Source organism: Rhodamnia argentea, chromosome 7 (genome assembly GCF_020921035.1).
Source record: "Rhodamnia argentea isolate NSW1041297 chromosome 7, ASM2092103v1, whole genome shotgun sequence".
Lineage (NCBI taxonomy): Eukaryota > Viridiplantae > Streptophyta > Magnoliopsida > Myrtales > Myrtaceae > Rhodamnia > Rhodamnia argentea.
Genome location: NC_063156.1, coordinates 4,486,275 through 4,503,925, shown reverse-complemented (window position 1 = coordinate 4,503,925; position 17,651 = coordinate 4,486,275). Strand labels below are relative to the sequence as shown.

Genomic DNA, 17,651 nt, shown 5'->3' with positions numbered 1-17,651 from the left:
CAAGTCGAGAACGGTCCATTCGCATCAAGCTTTGAAGCTGCTGCCAGTGGACGGGTCTGATGGATCCACTAATCACGAAAACTTGCAGTACGAGCAACAGTTGTGGTTGCAGCACCAGAACGAGATCATAGCAAAACATATGACGTAAAGGTGTATGACGCCAGGAAGTTTGTGTAAATAATCACAGGACAATACTTAGTTCACCTTAGTTGTGGGCAAACCGATTATGATTTTTTCCTTCTCAATGATTGGTCATTTGAAGAACACGCAACCTTATGCTGAGCAATCAAAACAATTACCAGCGATCTGTGGAGGCCGCTTGAACGCTCACACACTGTTTGCTTTTGGTCATTCACCAAAAATCGCAGTGGATCAGAATAGACGCCGGAGTTTGAATCCGGGATTTCTTGTATTATGCCATGCCGTTTGTTTGACAAATCACTGGATACGCTAGAAGTTAATTACATCTCAACTAGCGTTTGGTTATTATCATAAGATATAACTAAGAAATACGACTTTAAGAAATCTAGACAAGATTGGGTGAGGTAAGTGACGTCGTTCCTCCCCGGTATCGTCTGGGTAAATTACCTGTACCCAACAGATGCAAGATTTCACCCAAAAAAAAAAAAAAAGAAAAAGAAAACAGATGCACGATGTCAAAAGACTACCATGTCATGAGGTCATTTTCTCTTGGTGCTTGCTTCAAGGGAACTGCATGGCACAAGCTGTAAAAGATGCTCCCTTCTCCTAACATTTCAGTTTGCAGTATCTTGAAGTATGAAATGAAGAAGAGGACCACTCGTTGTCTAGTTTAGTATGTGTGAGGAGGTCGCTGTTGGGGACCCACCATATCCTATGGCAACTTCCTTCTCTCATCATCTCTTTCCAAAGTCTTTTCTCACCTCCATCTCCGCCGGTGCTTCCTCCCTCTCTTGTCTGGGTTATTCTCTCCTTTTCAGATTCTACAAAGCATCAAATCGAATTGAACCCCACCTCCCCAATTACTACCTTGAGACCTGCCCTTCTCTACTTTAGTATATTTTTAAAGAAAAAAAGAATGAATACCCCAATCGCTGCATGAAATGAAAGTTGGCCAGTCTTTGTTATTTAATTTATTCCCTTCCTCTTTCTCTAGGCGTATGTAATGTACACGCAATAATTCAATCCTTCATGTGCATTAAAATCTGGCACGGAGACACAGAGAGAGAGATAAGGGACCCAACAAGGCAACAGGCCGGAATCGCCTTCCTTGATGAAACAACCAGCACATTGCGCAAAACCATAGACTCCCGTGAGTCCCATAATTGCTCTTTGATTCCCCAAAACTAAAAAAAGGAAAATTGACAGAAAAGAAAAGGGAAACCTACTTGGGAAAAAGACGCAGGAAAAGCGAAATCACTTGGACTAATCGATAGGCATTGAGGTTCCACCAAGGCGGGCACGACCCATCATAGGTTCTCTCGGTCAAAATCATCACCACCCTCAATACCTACCTTTCAATCTCAGCATTTGCATAGAGGTAAGTCAAGTCAGTCACACAGTCAAGGCCTCTGGACATGCCCGTCAAAAAGGGTTCGAGCAAAAACCAAACAAAAGGCCAAGAGACAATGAATGAGGAGATCGGGGCATCAAGAGAGTCAAAGACATTGCAAGTAATAAAAGAAAAAGAGCACACCAGAAGAAACACTCGCAAGCAATTCTTTCTGAATAAAGCTCCTCCCATTACATATGATATGAAGGGTCATAAGACAATCACAATGGACCTCGCTCTTACAGCTTCAAGAGCACATAAATTAACGACCATGAAACAAGACAAGACAGAGAAAGCAAAACGAGGATACTCCCTAAAAACCGCATCCATGCTTTTGCTATCATATAATATTAGTGGCGAAGAGATTTTCTTTTTTCCTTTTTAGACATAATTTTACACTTTTATGATAAAAAAGAAAAGAGGGGAGGGGTTGAGGTAAAAAAGAATTCGGAGAGCTCGGAGCATGTGCGCATGAGCATGAGCATGAGCATGAGCGTGTGTTGGCTGGTAGTTTTCCTTCTTTGACGGACAAATCCGAGGAAGGCACATCAGTCCCTGTTCAACCAGAATCATCAGAGCGGAGGGGTCAGAAACAGGGCGTGAATCACAAGTCATTTTTTTTTGGGTGGGTCAAATCATCACAAGTCATTTAATAAAGAGGACATGTGTCTAACTCGCAAAAAGGGAAATAAAAAGCGAAATGCTTCTAGAATCTGAGTTAGTCTCACTCTCACATTGGGTGGTGTTTGGTCAAAGTATGCGCAACTACCCGACAGATTCGGCGGAATGCCGCATGTAACACCAACCCTTGAGTGGGAAATTGAAGACCTAATCAAAGAACGACTGCGCACCTCATGCTAATCCCGCAAATTTCGGGAATTAGTAATATGTGGGTATTCACATATATGTGCAAAGAAAAGTTCAAAAGACATGTTCAAAGTTCCTCCAATAAGAAGAAGTAACCACTAGACAATTCTTTTTCCTACCATAACCATCACCTTGAACAAATTAAGTTATAGTAACAAAAGAGAAGTTTTAAAAGATTTTCTTGCCAATCAAGTCTAAAGTTACAACATGTAGATCATGTAAAATGCAAAGACAATTTCAATGCAAATGGCCAGCCCGTCTTCAGAAACACACAATCACAATTGATAAAGGGCAATGCTAGGTATGCTAAAAGTGTAGCTAAGATTATAAGCTAAGTGAAATCACGTGACGCGATCGGTGTCTTGAGAGACTGGTATGAAGCACGAGCCAGTCGACTCATTATTTGGTGTCCCAATCTTGGCATACATTGTGCTAATGGATGGTAAGTATAGTGCAGACTACAGAGACTGAAAGCATGCACTTTTTATGCTGCTAAAATGGCCCAAAAAAGTCGACATTGTCTCCGGATTTTTTTTTTTTGACCCATCAATGTGGATCTTGGCTTGCACAAACGGGATGATTAAGAAAAAACTTGCAGCTTTGTGTTCATTTCAAGCCCTACCGGAGCCGTTTTGATGAGAAACAGCATGACCCGCGAAATGATACGCGCACTCAAGGTCAAGGAGGTCCAACTCTTTTTTTAACCCTAGGGGCAGAACCGTCACAGAGCTTCTAAAATGAAGGCGCTAAGGAAAAGAGAACCCTTTGGATTTCACGCGCCAAGCTCGGAATCCCATACAAGATCCACAGAGTGAGGACAGCCACATGGCGCCTCGTGATTGGTCTAACGCCCTCAGAGAATTATTCCCTAGACGAAACTGCACTATTGCATTTCCCGCTTTACCCTCAGCAAAGACAACTCACCTTTCGTTTGGCGGGTGGTTAGTTGGGACAATTCGCTTATTCCCTCCACGTCCGGCTGAAGATCGTCTTCAGTTTGTTTCCGGCGAGCCTATGCGACGCCTTCCTCGCTCCGGCGACCTCCATCTCCGCCAGCCGCTGCATGTGCTGGTGAGCCCCGGCGGCCACGAGCCTCTTCCGGCATCCCTGGCTGGCTGTCCCGACGATCGCCGCCGCCACGGCCACCGGGAGCCTCTTCGGCACCAGCTCGTTCTCCGGATCCAGCATCTGGACCAGCCTCGTCACGCACTTCTCGTCCCTCACTAGCTCCTTCCGGTTCGACCGGACGGTCAGCAGCGCCACCAGCGCCTGCGCCGCCGAGTCCTGCAACCCGACCGGCTTAGGCGACTCCATCAACTTCAAAAGAGAGCTCATGCAGCTCGAGATCGCCCGCTTGTTGCCATCGCTTAAGGACAAATTAGACAACAGCGACGCCGAAATCTGCTGTAATCTGATGTTTCCGTGCTTGATTAGCTCGCCGATTTGAACAATGAATGCAGTCGAGGACGACAAGATGCGTGCCACGGCATCTGAAGCTAACAGCGAGCTAATCGCACGCAAAACGCTTTCCAATGCATCCGGACTCGATAAATCCTGTATCAGACGCATTAATTTCTGCAGTCCTCTTTCCTGTAATATCAGAGTGCGAAAGTACTCGCCGGATTCCGCCAAAATCGCAATCGAGCCGGCTGATTTTTCTATTGCGGACGTCGAACTCGAGCTCAGTAACTGCACAAGCACCGGAACGGCGCCTTCCTCGGCCAAAGCCACTTTTATGTCCTCCACGCAAGCGACGTTCCGAATCGCCCCCACTGCGTGCGACTGAGCAGCCGGAGAACTTGATCTGCAGGCCTCGACGAGCACAGAGACGCCGCTGTACGCAGAAATGGCCCACGCGTTCTCCAAATCGGCGGTTATGGCCTCCACGGCAATGGCGGCCTTCTCTTTGAACGCCGAAGAGCCTGTCTCGATGATCCTCAACAACGGCCCCAATCCACCTCCTTCGAACACGCTCTTCCTCGATTCGTCGTTGGCGGAGGCCAAAATCGAGACAGCCGCGAGCGCTTTTTCGCGGACGGAGCTGCTCATGTTCAGATCGAGCAGATGGATCAAATAAGCGACGTTACCTTCCTTGGCGACGAGGCTTGCGGACTTCTCGTCGTCGGCGAGGAGCTGAAGCAGCGACTCGAGAGCCTTCTTCTTGAACTCGATCCCTCCGATTTGCAGGCGCGTGAAGAGATCCTTGACGAAGAGCTGGACATCGTCCTTGCCGGAGCCCGGGCCGGGCTGGGATAGGACGATGGCGTTGGACTGGTGGAGGACTCCGGATCTGAGGAGCAAGTCGAGGTCGTGGAGGTGGTTGGAGAGGGAGGTGGAGGCCATGTCGAGATCGCTCTGCATGTGGAGCTTGCCGCCATTGAAGGAAGGGTCGGAGCAGTGGTCGTGGAGGGACTTGAGGCGATGGAGGGTGGAGAGGAGGTTGGGGAGGAGGGTCTGGAGGAGGGGGTTGTCGGACCAGTGCGGGGAGGAGGAGAGCGAGGAGAGGGAGGAGTGGAGGGAGGTAAGCTTGGAGCGGAGGGATTGCCACCGCCCGGCGAAGGACCGGACGGTGAGGGACGACAGGAGGAGGAGGGAGAGAAGGGGGTTTATCAGGTCGAGGAGAGATTGGGGGGAGGCGGCGGCGGAGGACGGCGGCTGCTGCGGCGACGGCGGCGGCGGCGCCGCGGCGGAGGGATGCATTTCCATCAAGGTCCGGGCTAGGACCAGGAAGAGAAGGGGCGAGATAGGGGAGGGAAGTGCATTAATGAGAGGAAGAGACGGACGCTTAGCGAGGAAGGAAGCGGGAGCGAGCCGCAGACACGAGAATGGAGTGGAGAAAAGCGAAGCAATCGAGAGAGGGTTGAGGAGTTGGAGCTGGAGCTGCGGATGAGTGACAGAGAAGTTTCAGAAGGAGGGGAGCAGTCGCCAGTCAGGTCGGCACATGAAAGGAGTGAAAACTGTCGAGTGCGAATGCTAATGATCCGACGAGCGAGATCGACCCCGCTTGGGCTAAGCCACGTGGCACACCGCCGAGATTTCTTGGGCAGTTTACGGGCCGATTGGGCCTTTTCCTGAACGCAGTGGGCTGAGTGATGTGGGAGTTGGCGTGAGCTTTTTAAGCGGGCCGTTGTTCTAAACTTGATAGGGTTGATAATGACCCTGTTTGGTTCAGCATTTGACCAAAGAATTTTAAGAAAATGTAAATATCTTTGGACTAAAGGTTTTTTTAAAATACAAGTAGTGTTTGGTAAAGTGTATTTTAAAAACACATTTGGAAAGCAACTTTGACGTAAATGTTGTTTGGTAAAAAATGAACTTTATAAAATATTTTTTCTTTTTGAAAAAATTGCGGCGGCGGCGGCGGCCGGCAACCGGTGACCATTAGGCGATGGTTGTGGGTGGCGGAGACAAGCGAAGGTGACAAAATTAAAATAATAAAAAAATTAATTGCATTTCTCAAAAGTCCTTTGACCCAAAGTACTAGGATTTTGGAGAGCATTTGAGATGCAATTGCATCTCTTTAAAGTGAACCAAAAAATGAATCAAACACTATTTGCATTTAGCTAAGGGACTTTAAATCTCCAATGCCCATTTGCAATACTGAATCAAACAGGGCCAATATGTTGAGTTGTAGTGATTTTTGGTTTGTCTCGTTTCTAACACTTTTCTTTCTTACTTTTGTTCTTTCTCTTTATATAGTGCGAAAATCAAACCCATCATCTATGAAAGAACGACGATAGGCTATACAGACGGATCGAAACTGGGGATGTGGAATTTTTTTTCTCTTTTTCTCACTGATAATTTCGTCATATTAAATAATTCACTTATTGGTGAAATCAAATCACGATTCCACTGATTGTTGTCAGGTTCCACTTGTGACCCTGGTCTCCCTTGGATCGTACCGAGCTGGCAATGGCTAGTTGATTGGGGGCCCTCGGATTTGTTTGACCACCAGGCTTCAACGGCGATGATGAAATTGGGCTGGTCGAAGCTCTTTTTACAGTGGACCGGACCCGATCTTAACGTCAGATCAGGGCCATTCACTGCCGCGGCACGATGCTGAATGATTCGCCGGGCCGTTTAATTCCCGTAGATATTGGAGGGAGGTCCGGGAAGTGGGACTTACGTGTTCCTTTTGCTTTTCCTATTCCCATCTACGAACACCGAGGTGGGTTAGGCCTACGGAATAATTATCCTTCCGACTTTCGGCTTTTGTCAAAATATTTTACACAACTACGCTTTTTTTCCCCTATACCTTTCTGAGAAACATGTTGTGTAGGAAACTTTCAGTGCGTGGATCTTAATTTGGAGCAAAAAAATGTTAAAAGTCTCCATTTATTTCACGAAAAATATTATATTTTCTCAAAAATGTTTTATGAGATTTTTTCATATTTGGTTCGGATCCGAAAATGAACTAGAAAATATTTTTCGTTTGGTAAGGAAAATCATTTTCCTAAATAGATATGCACTATTCGGACATTAGTGACTTGCACATAGGTACTCAAGGAACCTAACATGCGCAACAAGATCTCCAGATGAATCCCTAACTCTCGAGCACAAGTATTAGCACAGCCACTAGTCTTCAATCCGCGAAAACCGAGCTTGAGAACTCTATGCTTGTGCCCTGGCCTTGATCTATAGAGGCGAGGGCCATATCCTTGGCCCCCGAGACTCGGTAGGACTCGGGCCCAAGACCCAAGCGCTAGGCATGGGGCAATCAAGGCTCGGCCCGGGATTTCATCGATGCCCGTGCTCGAGTCCATCGAGGCGAGGCCCCGAACTCAACCCTTGGACTCGGGTCCATCGAGGTGGGGCTCGAGACTTTGGCGACTATGCTCAAGTCCATCGAGGCTAGGTCTTGGTCCCTAGGCCCATGCCCGACATCAATGGACAGGGGGGCAAGCGTAGGGGGCTCAAGGAATGGGCACAAGAGTCCTAGGCCCGGCCTCGATGGATCTAGGTTTGAAACTCGAGCACCCGAGCATTGGTACTAGGGTTTGGGGCCCAGCCTTGATGGACTTGGGCACGAGTGCCGAGGATCGAAACCCAACCTCGATATTATCGAGCGTATCATCCCGAGCCTAGCCTCAACGAAACAGGGTGCAACGAATGGGGTGTCGAGGCGTGACCTAGATGGTCTCGAGCTAAGGCGTAAGGGTCCTAGGCCCAAGTGCCGCGTACTTGGTCCAATTGCTAAGGGCCAAGGAACGGGTGTTGGGATTCCTATGCTCGAGTGTGGAAGTTTTTATTCAAGCATCGATATATTTTGATAAATGATTTCCCGCTTTTTCAAAAAGGAAATCACTTTACAGAATTTATGTTTTGGTAGGAGAGATATTTTTCATTGACTCATTTCTTTCGTGATCTAAATGCCGAAAAATTAGAGAAATATTTTTTGTGAAACAAACGTAGCCTAAGGTTTATTGTTTAGTAGGGTTCAAAATTAGTGTAAGAGCAATCCATCAAATTTTTTGTTGTCTTCTCGAATTTAAGAAGGATGAGCACAATATTTTATCGTCCTTTTGTTTCATAAAAACTACTTCTATCTTCCTAAAGTAAAAAGTAAGCGAGCGTAACAAAAGAGTTGTCTTGTTTCATAGATAATAAATGAAATTACAATTTAATCATGGGCGGAAGTGAGAGGTATGACCATTGGCCTAAGACCATTAGGTAATTTTCGCGGGGTTAATTTCCTTATAGGTCTAGTTTTAATTATACCATGAATTCTGTTTTTTGTCTTAAAAAATTTTCCAACTTTAACTCTAGTCCAAAATATGCCCGCTCGTTTCATAATTGCCACTAATTTCCTCTTGATTATCAACATACGCCTATGTATAGACTTTACATGATTTTGATGAAGATGCAGGTTTTGATAATAACAAATCTCTAACCGGCATTATCATTGATAATTTTGAAAAAACTAGTGTCGAATTTGACGCATAAATAAATTTTGGATTGGCGTGAAAGTCGAAGATTTTTTCAAATAAGAGAAAGGTTGGGGCAATATTGAGATTGAACGTAAATTTATGAATTATTGGAGGATTATGCCAATTTTCACGAGTGTTTTTTCATGAGAAAATTATAGCATATAAGTTTCTATCCTCACTTCAATTTATTTTGTCCTTGCTTTCTTAGTGAATCGTTTGTTCGAGTTACATTAAATGCAGATGATTTCATAATTTCTTTCATTCCTTAAAAGTTTGAAATGTAAAGTGAATCTTATATTGGATGATACTAATGCCGAGTTAGTGGGGGTTAATCTAATGAGTATTGGTTCATAATTAGATTGCAAAGAGTGAATATGAAGATAAGGAAATTGCTTACCATCCAACACAACATAAAAAGAAATCTGAAACTTGAACGACATTGGTATGCACCCTTAAGAAAAAGGTTTAAAGTTTGACATGATCACTGTCTTAAATAATAGATGAGTTACATTCCCAAAATTTCGAACTCGTGCCGTTTATTGATGTAATAAATTTGCAAGTTTTTCTTTTATTTTATACTAGCTCTCGAGAATGTACGCGTGAGGTTATTTTCACGCTGTAGCAAAAAAAAAATCAATAAAGAAAAAAAAAAGATTGAATGGTTAACAATTAACCGAAAATCTGTTTGATATGTGCCGGCAATATTCAATTATGACGTCAATATTAACCTTTCAGTAAAACAGTAAAAAATTTGGAGGGAAGAAACGGGGAAAAACGAGCATTGGCTCGACGATCTGCTCAGCCGCCAAAACCCTGATCACCACCTGAACCATACAACGGTCAGTGTTTAAGAAACTTGAGAAGAGGGCACTACGGCGTTGGTTTTGATCTCGCCGATTCCAAGAGGAAGAAGAAGAAGAAGAAAGGGAAATGGTGCACAAAGCATGGAGGATAATTCCCAGGCCTTTGATGGAGACCGTCCTCAACAACCATGCCCAGCACCACCGTGTCCCTCAGCCTCTCATCCTCCACGGCCCTAGAGGCGTCGGCAAAACCACCCTCATCGTTGAAAGTAATTTTTTATCCTCCTCCCCTCTCTCTGTCTCTCTGTGAACTTTCGTCGAACAGTTGACGGGCAAAAGTTATTTATTTCACTATGGGGAGTGCGACACTTGCAATTGATTGTTTTGTCGTTCTTCACCTTATGCTATGATTGGAATGTGATGTGGGAAGCTGGGATTTGGCTAACGCTTCATGATTTCTCTCTTTTTGCCAGGACTCCTTGGTGAGTGGAATAAAGGTGTTCATGTCACTGGATATGTGGACTTGGCTCAATCGATCAAGGATCACCATCCGCAGCACAATAGCTCATTCCCGTGGTATTCTTGGTCGAATTGTGATCCACCCAATTTATCAACTCTCCAGAATCAGCTCGAACAATGCCTCGAATCCATGGCGGAAAAGGGTGTCAAGCTCGGTACCATAACTTCTCAGCAGATATTCACGACTATGAAAAAATGGCATGGCCTAAACACAGCGCTTCGACGGATTCTTGAGAGCAATCATTCCTCGAAGACTGCGGTTTCAGATAAGGTTGCTGGTTCAGCATTGTGGAGTCGGGCCCTTTTTGCCCTATCTACTCAATGCAATGCCAAAGAGATTGATGGTATTTTGGGATTGAAGGAGAAGGGAAGGAGTTTATCAGTCGAGGAGGCTTCTTATTTGCAAGAGGCCATTGTTGCATTGAAGCTAGCCAAGGAGGTGATTAAGCTTCAGCATGGGTGGAGGAGTAAGGCAATTGCACATCTGAATCAGACTGGACGGTTTTCAAGGTCTCTAGCGCATTCCTGTACTGATTGGCCGTGTTTGCTGTTGGAACTGTTGTCACAAGCTGCTGAACTAGATCATTTTCAGGTATTTGTGCAGAAATGGATTTTATTTATTTCTTACCTTCACATCCTCTACAGTAGTTGCTTATGTGGAGTTATGGTATGATAACATTAACACGGTCTACCTAGTTTGGCTATGCATGTAATTTTATCTTTTGATTGATGCTGTGCTCTAACAATTTGCTTGCATTAAATTTGGCAGCCCAAGTTGGTGATAAACAACATAGATGTGCTAAGACATGCTATCTTGACTGATGATTCATCAGTTGGTGCATCAATGTACCATGACAGTCTGATATGGAGAATAATTGCTTTGGGTGCAAATGAGAGATGCCTGCCAGTTATACTCATCACTTCTGATAGGTAATTGGTCCCTCGGTGACTGTTGTTCATAACTTTTGTCTGCCTATATTGATGATGATATGATATTAAACTTACATATCTTTCAATTTATTTGTTTGGAAAAAGAGTGTACACATTGCAAGTCAAAATGAAGTTCATAATAAGTTTCCTATCTCTTGATGTTAAAACATCCAGTTTGATTTTTCTCCTGGTTGAGCATCCTCATTTACATGGTTGAGTACCAATACTGTGATTGCTAGCAAAACAATTAGAAGTTCTTCACAACAAGCAACCTTAGAAGTTAGGAAGTGCATAGGACACATGGAAACATGGCAATTAGTTAATTAATATTGCTAACCTGGTAGATTTGGCCTTGTATAGTCCTGCTTGCTAGTGCTTAGGAGTTTCTAAATTTGCTTCCAGATGTGCAGCACAGTCAATTGAAAAGAAGCAGATAAGTTTTGGGAATTCGAGTCCACATTCTTCAGAATCCTGTACCTGTCAGTGGACCTTATCAGTGGATACTGCACTTGCATTGTGGCTTTTGGAAGCTCCTTGTGCTGTTCTGATACTCTTAAGTGCATGACACAGGGCATGTTAATTCATCGAACTCTTCATTGATTAAGATGGTTGCTTATCATCCTTGTCATAAGATCCTTTTGACTCTAATTTAAGTCTAATTGCCTTTTCAATTTCTTTATCTGCCTTTATTCTGACTCGTAATGTGATGCCTCAGCTACTACTCCTATAGAGCTTTCATGGATTTTGGGTTTCCAGACATATTCATCTCCCGTGAGGTACTCGATGCTTAACATTACTCTGTGCGCACGTGCATGTGTGACTAGAAGTCAATGACTTGATATGAGGTTTTATCAAGGTCGTTTTTCTTTTTCTTTTTTTTTTCCGTTATCTCTGGTAGTGTGACTAACGCAATGATTTCGACTTCAAATCAAAGATGTGCTAGCTGAAGCATGGAATAGTAGCAGTGCTTATGAAAGTTCACTTCAAACAACCCACATTTAACAAAAGTTTTCTGTCACGTGTCCTTATAAAAAATTGAAAGGTAGGTCGTAAAATCTTTTCAACAATGGAGATATTCCAGTTAGAGCTTAGATTACTCAATCTAATTTCTCTGAAAGTGTTATAAATATTAATCGCTTTTCCAGAAATCCTACTAAGAATTAGACTTACCACTTGTTGATAACACTGCACAAAGTCGTTCAAGAGCTTGCACTTTTCCATATAGGGCAGTCTGTATGTTCAAATCTCTTAATTATGAGTGATTCAACTTTGTTATGTTTCTATGGTTTGTAGACCTTTGGCTGGACTCCCCAAGAAGCTAAAATGCATATGGTGGCAAATTTCTTCAGCAATTCAGAGGTAAGAAGATCTGATTGCTATATGGGTAAATGTAGTTAGATAACTTTTATGGTAATGGATAATGACTCTCTAGAGATCAAAATGAAATTGGCAGATTTGGACAGTATTCGATCACTAATTAATTCGCATCACTACATATTGTTCTAACATGCACAAGTCAGATATCATCATTATAATTTCTTATGACATGATATGCCATTTTAACTGCTTTTTTGTATAAATGTAGTGGTTGGTGATTTCTGAGGTGCTCGGGTCAAATCCTCGCCATCTCTTCGAGCTCTACACACTCAAACAAAGCAATTTCTATAATAGGTATGTTTTTTTTCCTAGAAGAGCACAAGTATAAATCTTTGATGCTCCTGCTGTTGTTTACTTTATAAAAGTTTGTGTGGCGGTCTTTCTAATAGCTGTATCTGTGATTTTATGCTGTAAGCAGATCTAGTTCAAGAATCCCTGCAATTTCTTTTAGTTGTTGGAGTTTGTTCTTTGGCATGTCTGCCTCGCTTTTCTTTTTGCTCATCCTCAAACTTAAGCATTGTGCCCTTTGTGTGCTACTTTTCTTGGTTCTCCATGTGAAGAACGCACATGTCTAAAACTCCTCGTCATTTAGGGCAGTTTTTCTTACTAGTGGTTCTAGAAGCTATCTCCTCTATGTAGGTTGTCATATCCTAGTCTTCCATGGGATGAAACATTGATATTTGCTTTTGTACTAACTGTTTGCTCCCGCCTCATTTCTCCTTAATGAACCTTTACTTCCTGGTTCTCTGTCAAAAATCATGAATCGGTTCACAGGTCAGGAATGCGGGGAATTGTATGATTATCAATTTATAAGAGGGATGTCCGAGTTATTCATTCACTTCCAGTTCCACTGACATGTGAAAATCAATTTCATGCTGAATATGTATTCAGAAGTAGTAGTGGCTAATTGTATTTGGCAACCCTTGATTGTGCTTTTGATGAAAGAATGCTGGTTGAATCTGGGAATGCATTGGTTTTTCCCTTATGGTAAACTCAGATGTTAAAACCTTGGAGAACTGGAACATGTAAACTATATTGAGAAAGAAGGGGTTTTGAGATAGTACAGTCTCTTAAATTGTTGATAATCGAGTGGTCAGCTTGGAATTAATTGCCAGGTGCGTTTAAATGCATGTGCTGGTTATCCTTCTCAACAAGTTCTTGTGCCTTCCTTACTGAATGATCTTGATCCGGCAAAAGATCTGTGTAACTACATAGATTAGAATTCTTGCATGATCTGTAAATTTACAACACCTTAGATAAAGCTATCTAGCGGCAGTCTGTATAGAAAAGATATGGTGGAAGAAGTATAACATGAAATGTAGTTTGTGCTTTTGATGATTGAAAAGTGCCATATCCTTCTATATTGCCATTGCATAATGGTTGGTACTTTTACAATGACACAGGGTTATAAGTGACAAGAATAGCTCATTTGAAGACATTGTGGATGCATATATAGCTTACTTGCAGGTAACTTCTGAATTAGCTGCGTGTTTGCTTCTCTTTTCATCGAATATTTGCATTTCCCGCTGGTGGAAATTTGTTAGCTACTTAGCACCATTGAATCATTGCTGAAAATCGAAGCTCCTTGATTATTCTTGCTAAAGACATGGTAGCTGTTAGTCAATTGGTTGTTGACCGTCAGGCCTCTTACAGATTTTTCAAAAAATTTCTTGTCCCAGTGGAGCCTTCATTGTCCTTTCACACACTTATATTTGCTTGTAAAAGCAATAGTCTTGCAAATGATGAAGATGGTAAAATTGGCCAGCTGACTACATAGGCTTAGTGCTTCTGTTACCGCATCCATATTAGTTGTACGGGAGAAAGTGTGTGTTGCGCGTGTACATAAGTATTTGTATGTGTGCAAACACTATTCTTTGTCTTTTGCTCACCTGAGTATCAGTCTCCAATTAATTTGTTCACCATTGGCAAAAACAAACTTAATCAATCTGAATTAATCAGCTCCATGGTGGGGGTGTATATTTTGGTTATTGGTAAATGATCAACTGATCCCTCTGGAGAGGCCCCTTGTTTCCTACCATCCATGCTATGGTTTTTGAGATAAATAGCTACATTTCAGGTTTGCAGCTAAGAATGGGATATAGGTTTGGTTTTTGTTTTTGCTGTTACAACATATGTGAGTTCTTCACTAGGGACTATCTAGTAGTTGATACTCACAAAACGTCTCAAGCTTCCTCATTCTCAACAGATTGTGCTGCATTAAATGGTCTCTCAATTTTGTTCAGCACAAGTATCTTCCTGTGCTTTCTTTCGAACTTGTTGAGCATCTTCATCTATGTGATCTGGGGTGGGTATCATGTGCATTCTGGGGTCTATGCATTTTATAACCAATGATGGCCAATTGTATCGAACAGTTCTGCTTTGTGGTCTTTACTTTTTGAGTGTATCAGAAGTTATGTAAACTAGAGGTGTCATTAGGTATATGAGTGGTATTGCCTCTACCAGCTCAAGCTGCCTATTTTCTGGTATACCGAGTGTCCCGGCACTTTATCCTATATTTCTTGTTAGATTACCATGGTGAATCCTGCAATGGATAAGGCTGTAAAGATACTTCAAAAGTTTGCTGCTGATGTGCGATGTGGACGAATTCCAAAAGATAGACTCCGTTTTGGTGCTCCTTGGAGGCATCCTCCATCTGATGACAACCCTACACTGAGCTTGGAATGGGCAAAGCTTCAGCTTTTGGACTTTGTTCAATCCCTCATTAATGCGGAATTTGGGGTAGTCTTTTGTTCTGCACTTAGATCAGTGTCTTTTTCTCTCTCTTTTTTTCTTCCTTTTCATATCTTTTCTCAATTATTTCCAAATAACTGCATCACTATGAAGGTTTTGTGTCATTGATATATGAGCAAATCGAATAACATATATTGCCAGCTTCTCTTGTTTGTCTGGCAATTTTTTTTTTCATATTTGCAAATGAAAATCACATCACGTTGGCTGTACAGGTCAATTACTTCGCTGATTGTAGCCTCGAGATCTTTGACGATCCATCTGCTGTAGCATTAATCGAGGTACTCATATTGTGCTTTCTTTACCAAAGATATCCGTCTTCGATCGCACGGCCATTTTCTTAAAATGATCAACAAAATAATTCATTTTTGACTTCCCAAGTTTCATACCACTCTGGATAGCGAGTTATTGATGTTTCTTACGGAATATTTTCTTGTCCGTTTACTTGCTTTAGTATCAAAGATATCTCCAGATACTTTCTTTGGTTTTGTATCTTCTTTTTAAACTCATTTCAAGTATTATTGAAGGTAAAAGGCCTTCTCTTTTTCACTCATTTTTTTTCTTTTGATCTTTGTGTAGGTTGGCTTGCTCTATACCCAAAGGGATCCTTCTTTCGTTCGCCCTGTGTCACGAGGTATTCAGAGGTGTCTCGTGAGATGGTATGCGACGTATTTTCTTACCTAAGACTACTAAAGGAGATGAAACTGTTGTGAGATCTGCGTGCTCATTTTAAGTCACAGGCTTGTGCAGGAGCGAATGCAGTTGAGCTTCCATTGCTCACTCAAGTACCTGTGGCAGCGATTTTTCCGTGGTCGTAGTTATCGCCATTTGATGCTACAAGAAGGCTATAAGTGACTCCAGTGTATGTCTGTGTCCATTCATTCAATGTCATGTTTATAAAGTTAATTTACGCCCAAATATCTTGAAATTTAGTGGACTGTTTTCCTCTTGGGTTGCATACAAAGGTCTTTGATATCTTTCTATCTTCTAGAAATCAAGGAGACTCTTAACTTCATTCCATGTAAACTGTGGGAGCACTAGTGAAGTACAGTCAATGTGTCATAATGTTGCAGCGATGCTTTCATGGTTGTGGACCTGCGGTTCATGCTTGCGATGTCAACCTGGATAAATTATGATTGTCCGGATAAAGTCTAGGGGGATTCTGAGGAAGCTGGGCTAAATTAAGAGTGTATGCCTGACATTTTAACTTGTTTTTGTGAGATTGTGGTTTAAACCAGTTATCAGGCGACCCCTTCTTGGGCAGAAGCAATTTATATCATGGTTGATTTTGCCTAATGAAATCATTGGCTTACTTCTTTGTAAAACTTCTCAGGAATATATTGCCAGTTCATCCTTCTTTGCCTGGTCATTTGCTTTGACAGTTGCAGAGAAATAAGGTACTTGTTACTAATCTCCGATTATACAACACATAACAACGTTGATAACTCTATTTTGAAATCAAAAGATAACCTACTTTCACGAGAGTTGCTGGGTTGTGGTCTTATTTTTTGGTTTGGTTGCTGAAATTCCTTCTGTCCGCTTCATTATGTGCAGGGAAACGCAACAGCATACTGACAATGATTCTTTTGCTACTGACACATTGGTAAGAGTTCTCTTCTCATCCAGAATAATTGTGTCAGAATTTTGGTTGTAAATGCACTCATGCTCAGTCAAAGTAGTCTTTTTCATCATAAATAAAGATGCCTGCACAAGCAGAACTGAGTTCATCTGATAAGAACCGATTCCTCCATTTCTGTGCTAGTCCATTTATGTTATTAGCTTCATGTGGTATGAAGACATCAATGACAACTGTTTCTCTTCATGTAGATTGTGTCAAAGCAAGCCCTTGATTTGAGGTGCCTGCGAATAGAGGACCCTCCATTAACCTGTATACACACGATTCCTTGATAATTGAGTATTTTTTTCTAGTTGGCAATTGAAATGGGTCTCCATCTGTGTCTGACGAAGGATCCCCTGCATACTTGATGACTTGGGAGACAGAGCACACTGGCCGTGACTAAGAGCGAGTGAGGGGGCAACTTGTAGCTGCACGAGTATTTCAAGACAGCATGTATATTAGCATGATTAACATGTCCATTGAGACTTGGAAAGTAAGTACTCATTTGAAAAGAGCCAGCGTCTTTTGTCATCATAGGTAGGTAACCAATCTACCCATCCAAAGTTTTTGCAAGTATGTCAGCAAATTGACATACTTGATGTTTGAATGTTATAATATCATTTTCAAATCTAGTCAGAAGAGTTTGATGGTGAAGACTACATGTTTCTGCGTATCTCTACCAGATGGATTCTATACCATAGATCATGCTCACCTTTGCTACATGGCCATCCATGTCTGGGCCTCCTTAATTTCCCTGTTTCCTCCGCTTTGAAGGCTATTGGATCGGGCGTATCGGCATCATTCAATCACAATTCCGTTATCAGCCGGTCTATAGAAGTTGAAGTGCTTATGGGCGTGCATGATAACACTTCAAAAGCAGAATTTCTGCTTCAGAAGTGCTTCTGAAGCTGAAATCCGTTTGGTAAAGACACTTGAAAAGTGCTTCTGAAACCGAAATCCGTTTGGTAAAAATATTGACTTATGGTAGGAATTTCTACTTCTGAAAGAGATTTCTACTTCTGGTTGGATTTTTGGCCAACTTTGAGAAGTAAAAAATTTTTACTTCTCGGCTTCAGAAATCACTTCTTCGACTCTGCCGACCAATGCCTGGCCGCCGCTCACCGGTCGCCGTCGATATTTGATTAAAAGTAGAAATTTCAGAAATAGAAATTCTATCAAACGTCTTTTTTTATCAGAAATCAACTTTTGATGGAGAAGTTGAAAAATCAACTTCTGCTTTTAATGGAGAAGTTGAAAAATCAACTTCTGCTTCTGATGGTGTTTCAGAAGCAGAAGTGTTGCCATGCGTGCCCTATGCTTTTCCTTTTTTT

The 17,651-nt window shown here is 42.4% G+C and overlaps 2 protein-coding genes across 7 annotated transcripts; one reads left to right on the top strand and one right to left on the bottom strand.

Annotated features, from left to right (window-relative positions):
• Window positions 1-41: 41 nt before the first annotated feature.
• On the bottom strand, window positions 42-5,544 carry LOC115750862 (vacuolar protein 8). Of its 2 annotated transcripts, none has more exons than XM_048281633.1 (2): window positions 3,323-5,544; window positions 42-68 (listed from the first exon to the last, which is right to left on the bottom strand). In XM_048281633.1, exon 1 carries the CDS (start codon window positions 5,102-5,104, stop codon window positions 3,359-3,361), a length of 1,746 nt encoding a protein of 581 aa, XP_048137590.1. In that variant the 5' UTR covers window positions 5,105-5,544; the 3' UTR covers window positions 42-68; window positions 3,323-3,358. The 2 variants fall into 2 exon arrangements, with proteins under 2 accessions (XP_048137590.1, XP_030544328.1); XM_030688468.2 differs by lacking the exon at window positions 42-68 and adding an exon at window positions 1,869-2,086.
• A 3,542-nt stretch (window positions 5,545-9,086) lies between these two features.
• LOC115750863 lies at window positions 9,087-16,961 on the top strand. Of its 5 annotated transcripts, none has more exons than XM_030688476.2 (14): window positions 9,087-9,397; window positions 9,602-10,239; window positions 10,417-10,577; window positions 11,293-11,353; window positions 11,871-11,936; window positions 12,163-12,248; window positions 13,358-13,421; window positions 14,481-14,693; window positions 14,918-14,983; window positions 15,282-15,361; window positions 15,453-15,564; window positions 16,036-16,099; window positions 16,257-16,305; window positions 16,530-16,961. In XM_030688476.2, exons 1-11 carry the CDS (start codon window positions 9,256-9,258, stop codon window positions 15,466-15,468), a joined length of 1,593 nt encoding a protein of 530 aa, XP_030544336.1. In that variant the 5' UTR covers window positions 9,087-9,255; the 3' UTR covers window positions 15,469-15,564; window positions 16,036-16,099; window positions 16,257-16,305; window positions 16,530-16,961. The 5 variants fall into 5 exon arrangements, with proteins under 5 accessions (XP_030544336.1, XP_030544331.1, XP_030544333.1 ...); XM_030688471.2 differs by having other exon boundaries at window positions 9,088-9,397; window positions 15,443-15,564; window positions 16,632-16,961; XM_030688473.2 differs by having other exon boundaries at window positions 9,088-9,397; window positions 15,443-15,564.
• The last annotated feature ends 690 nt before the right edge of the window (window positions 16,962-17,651 follow it).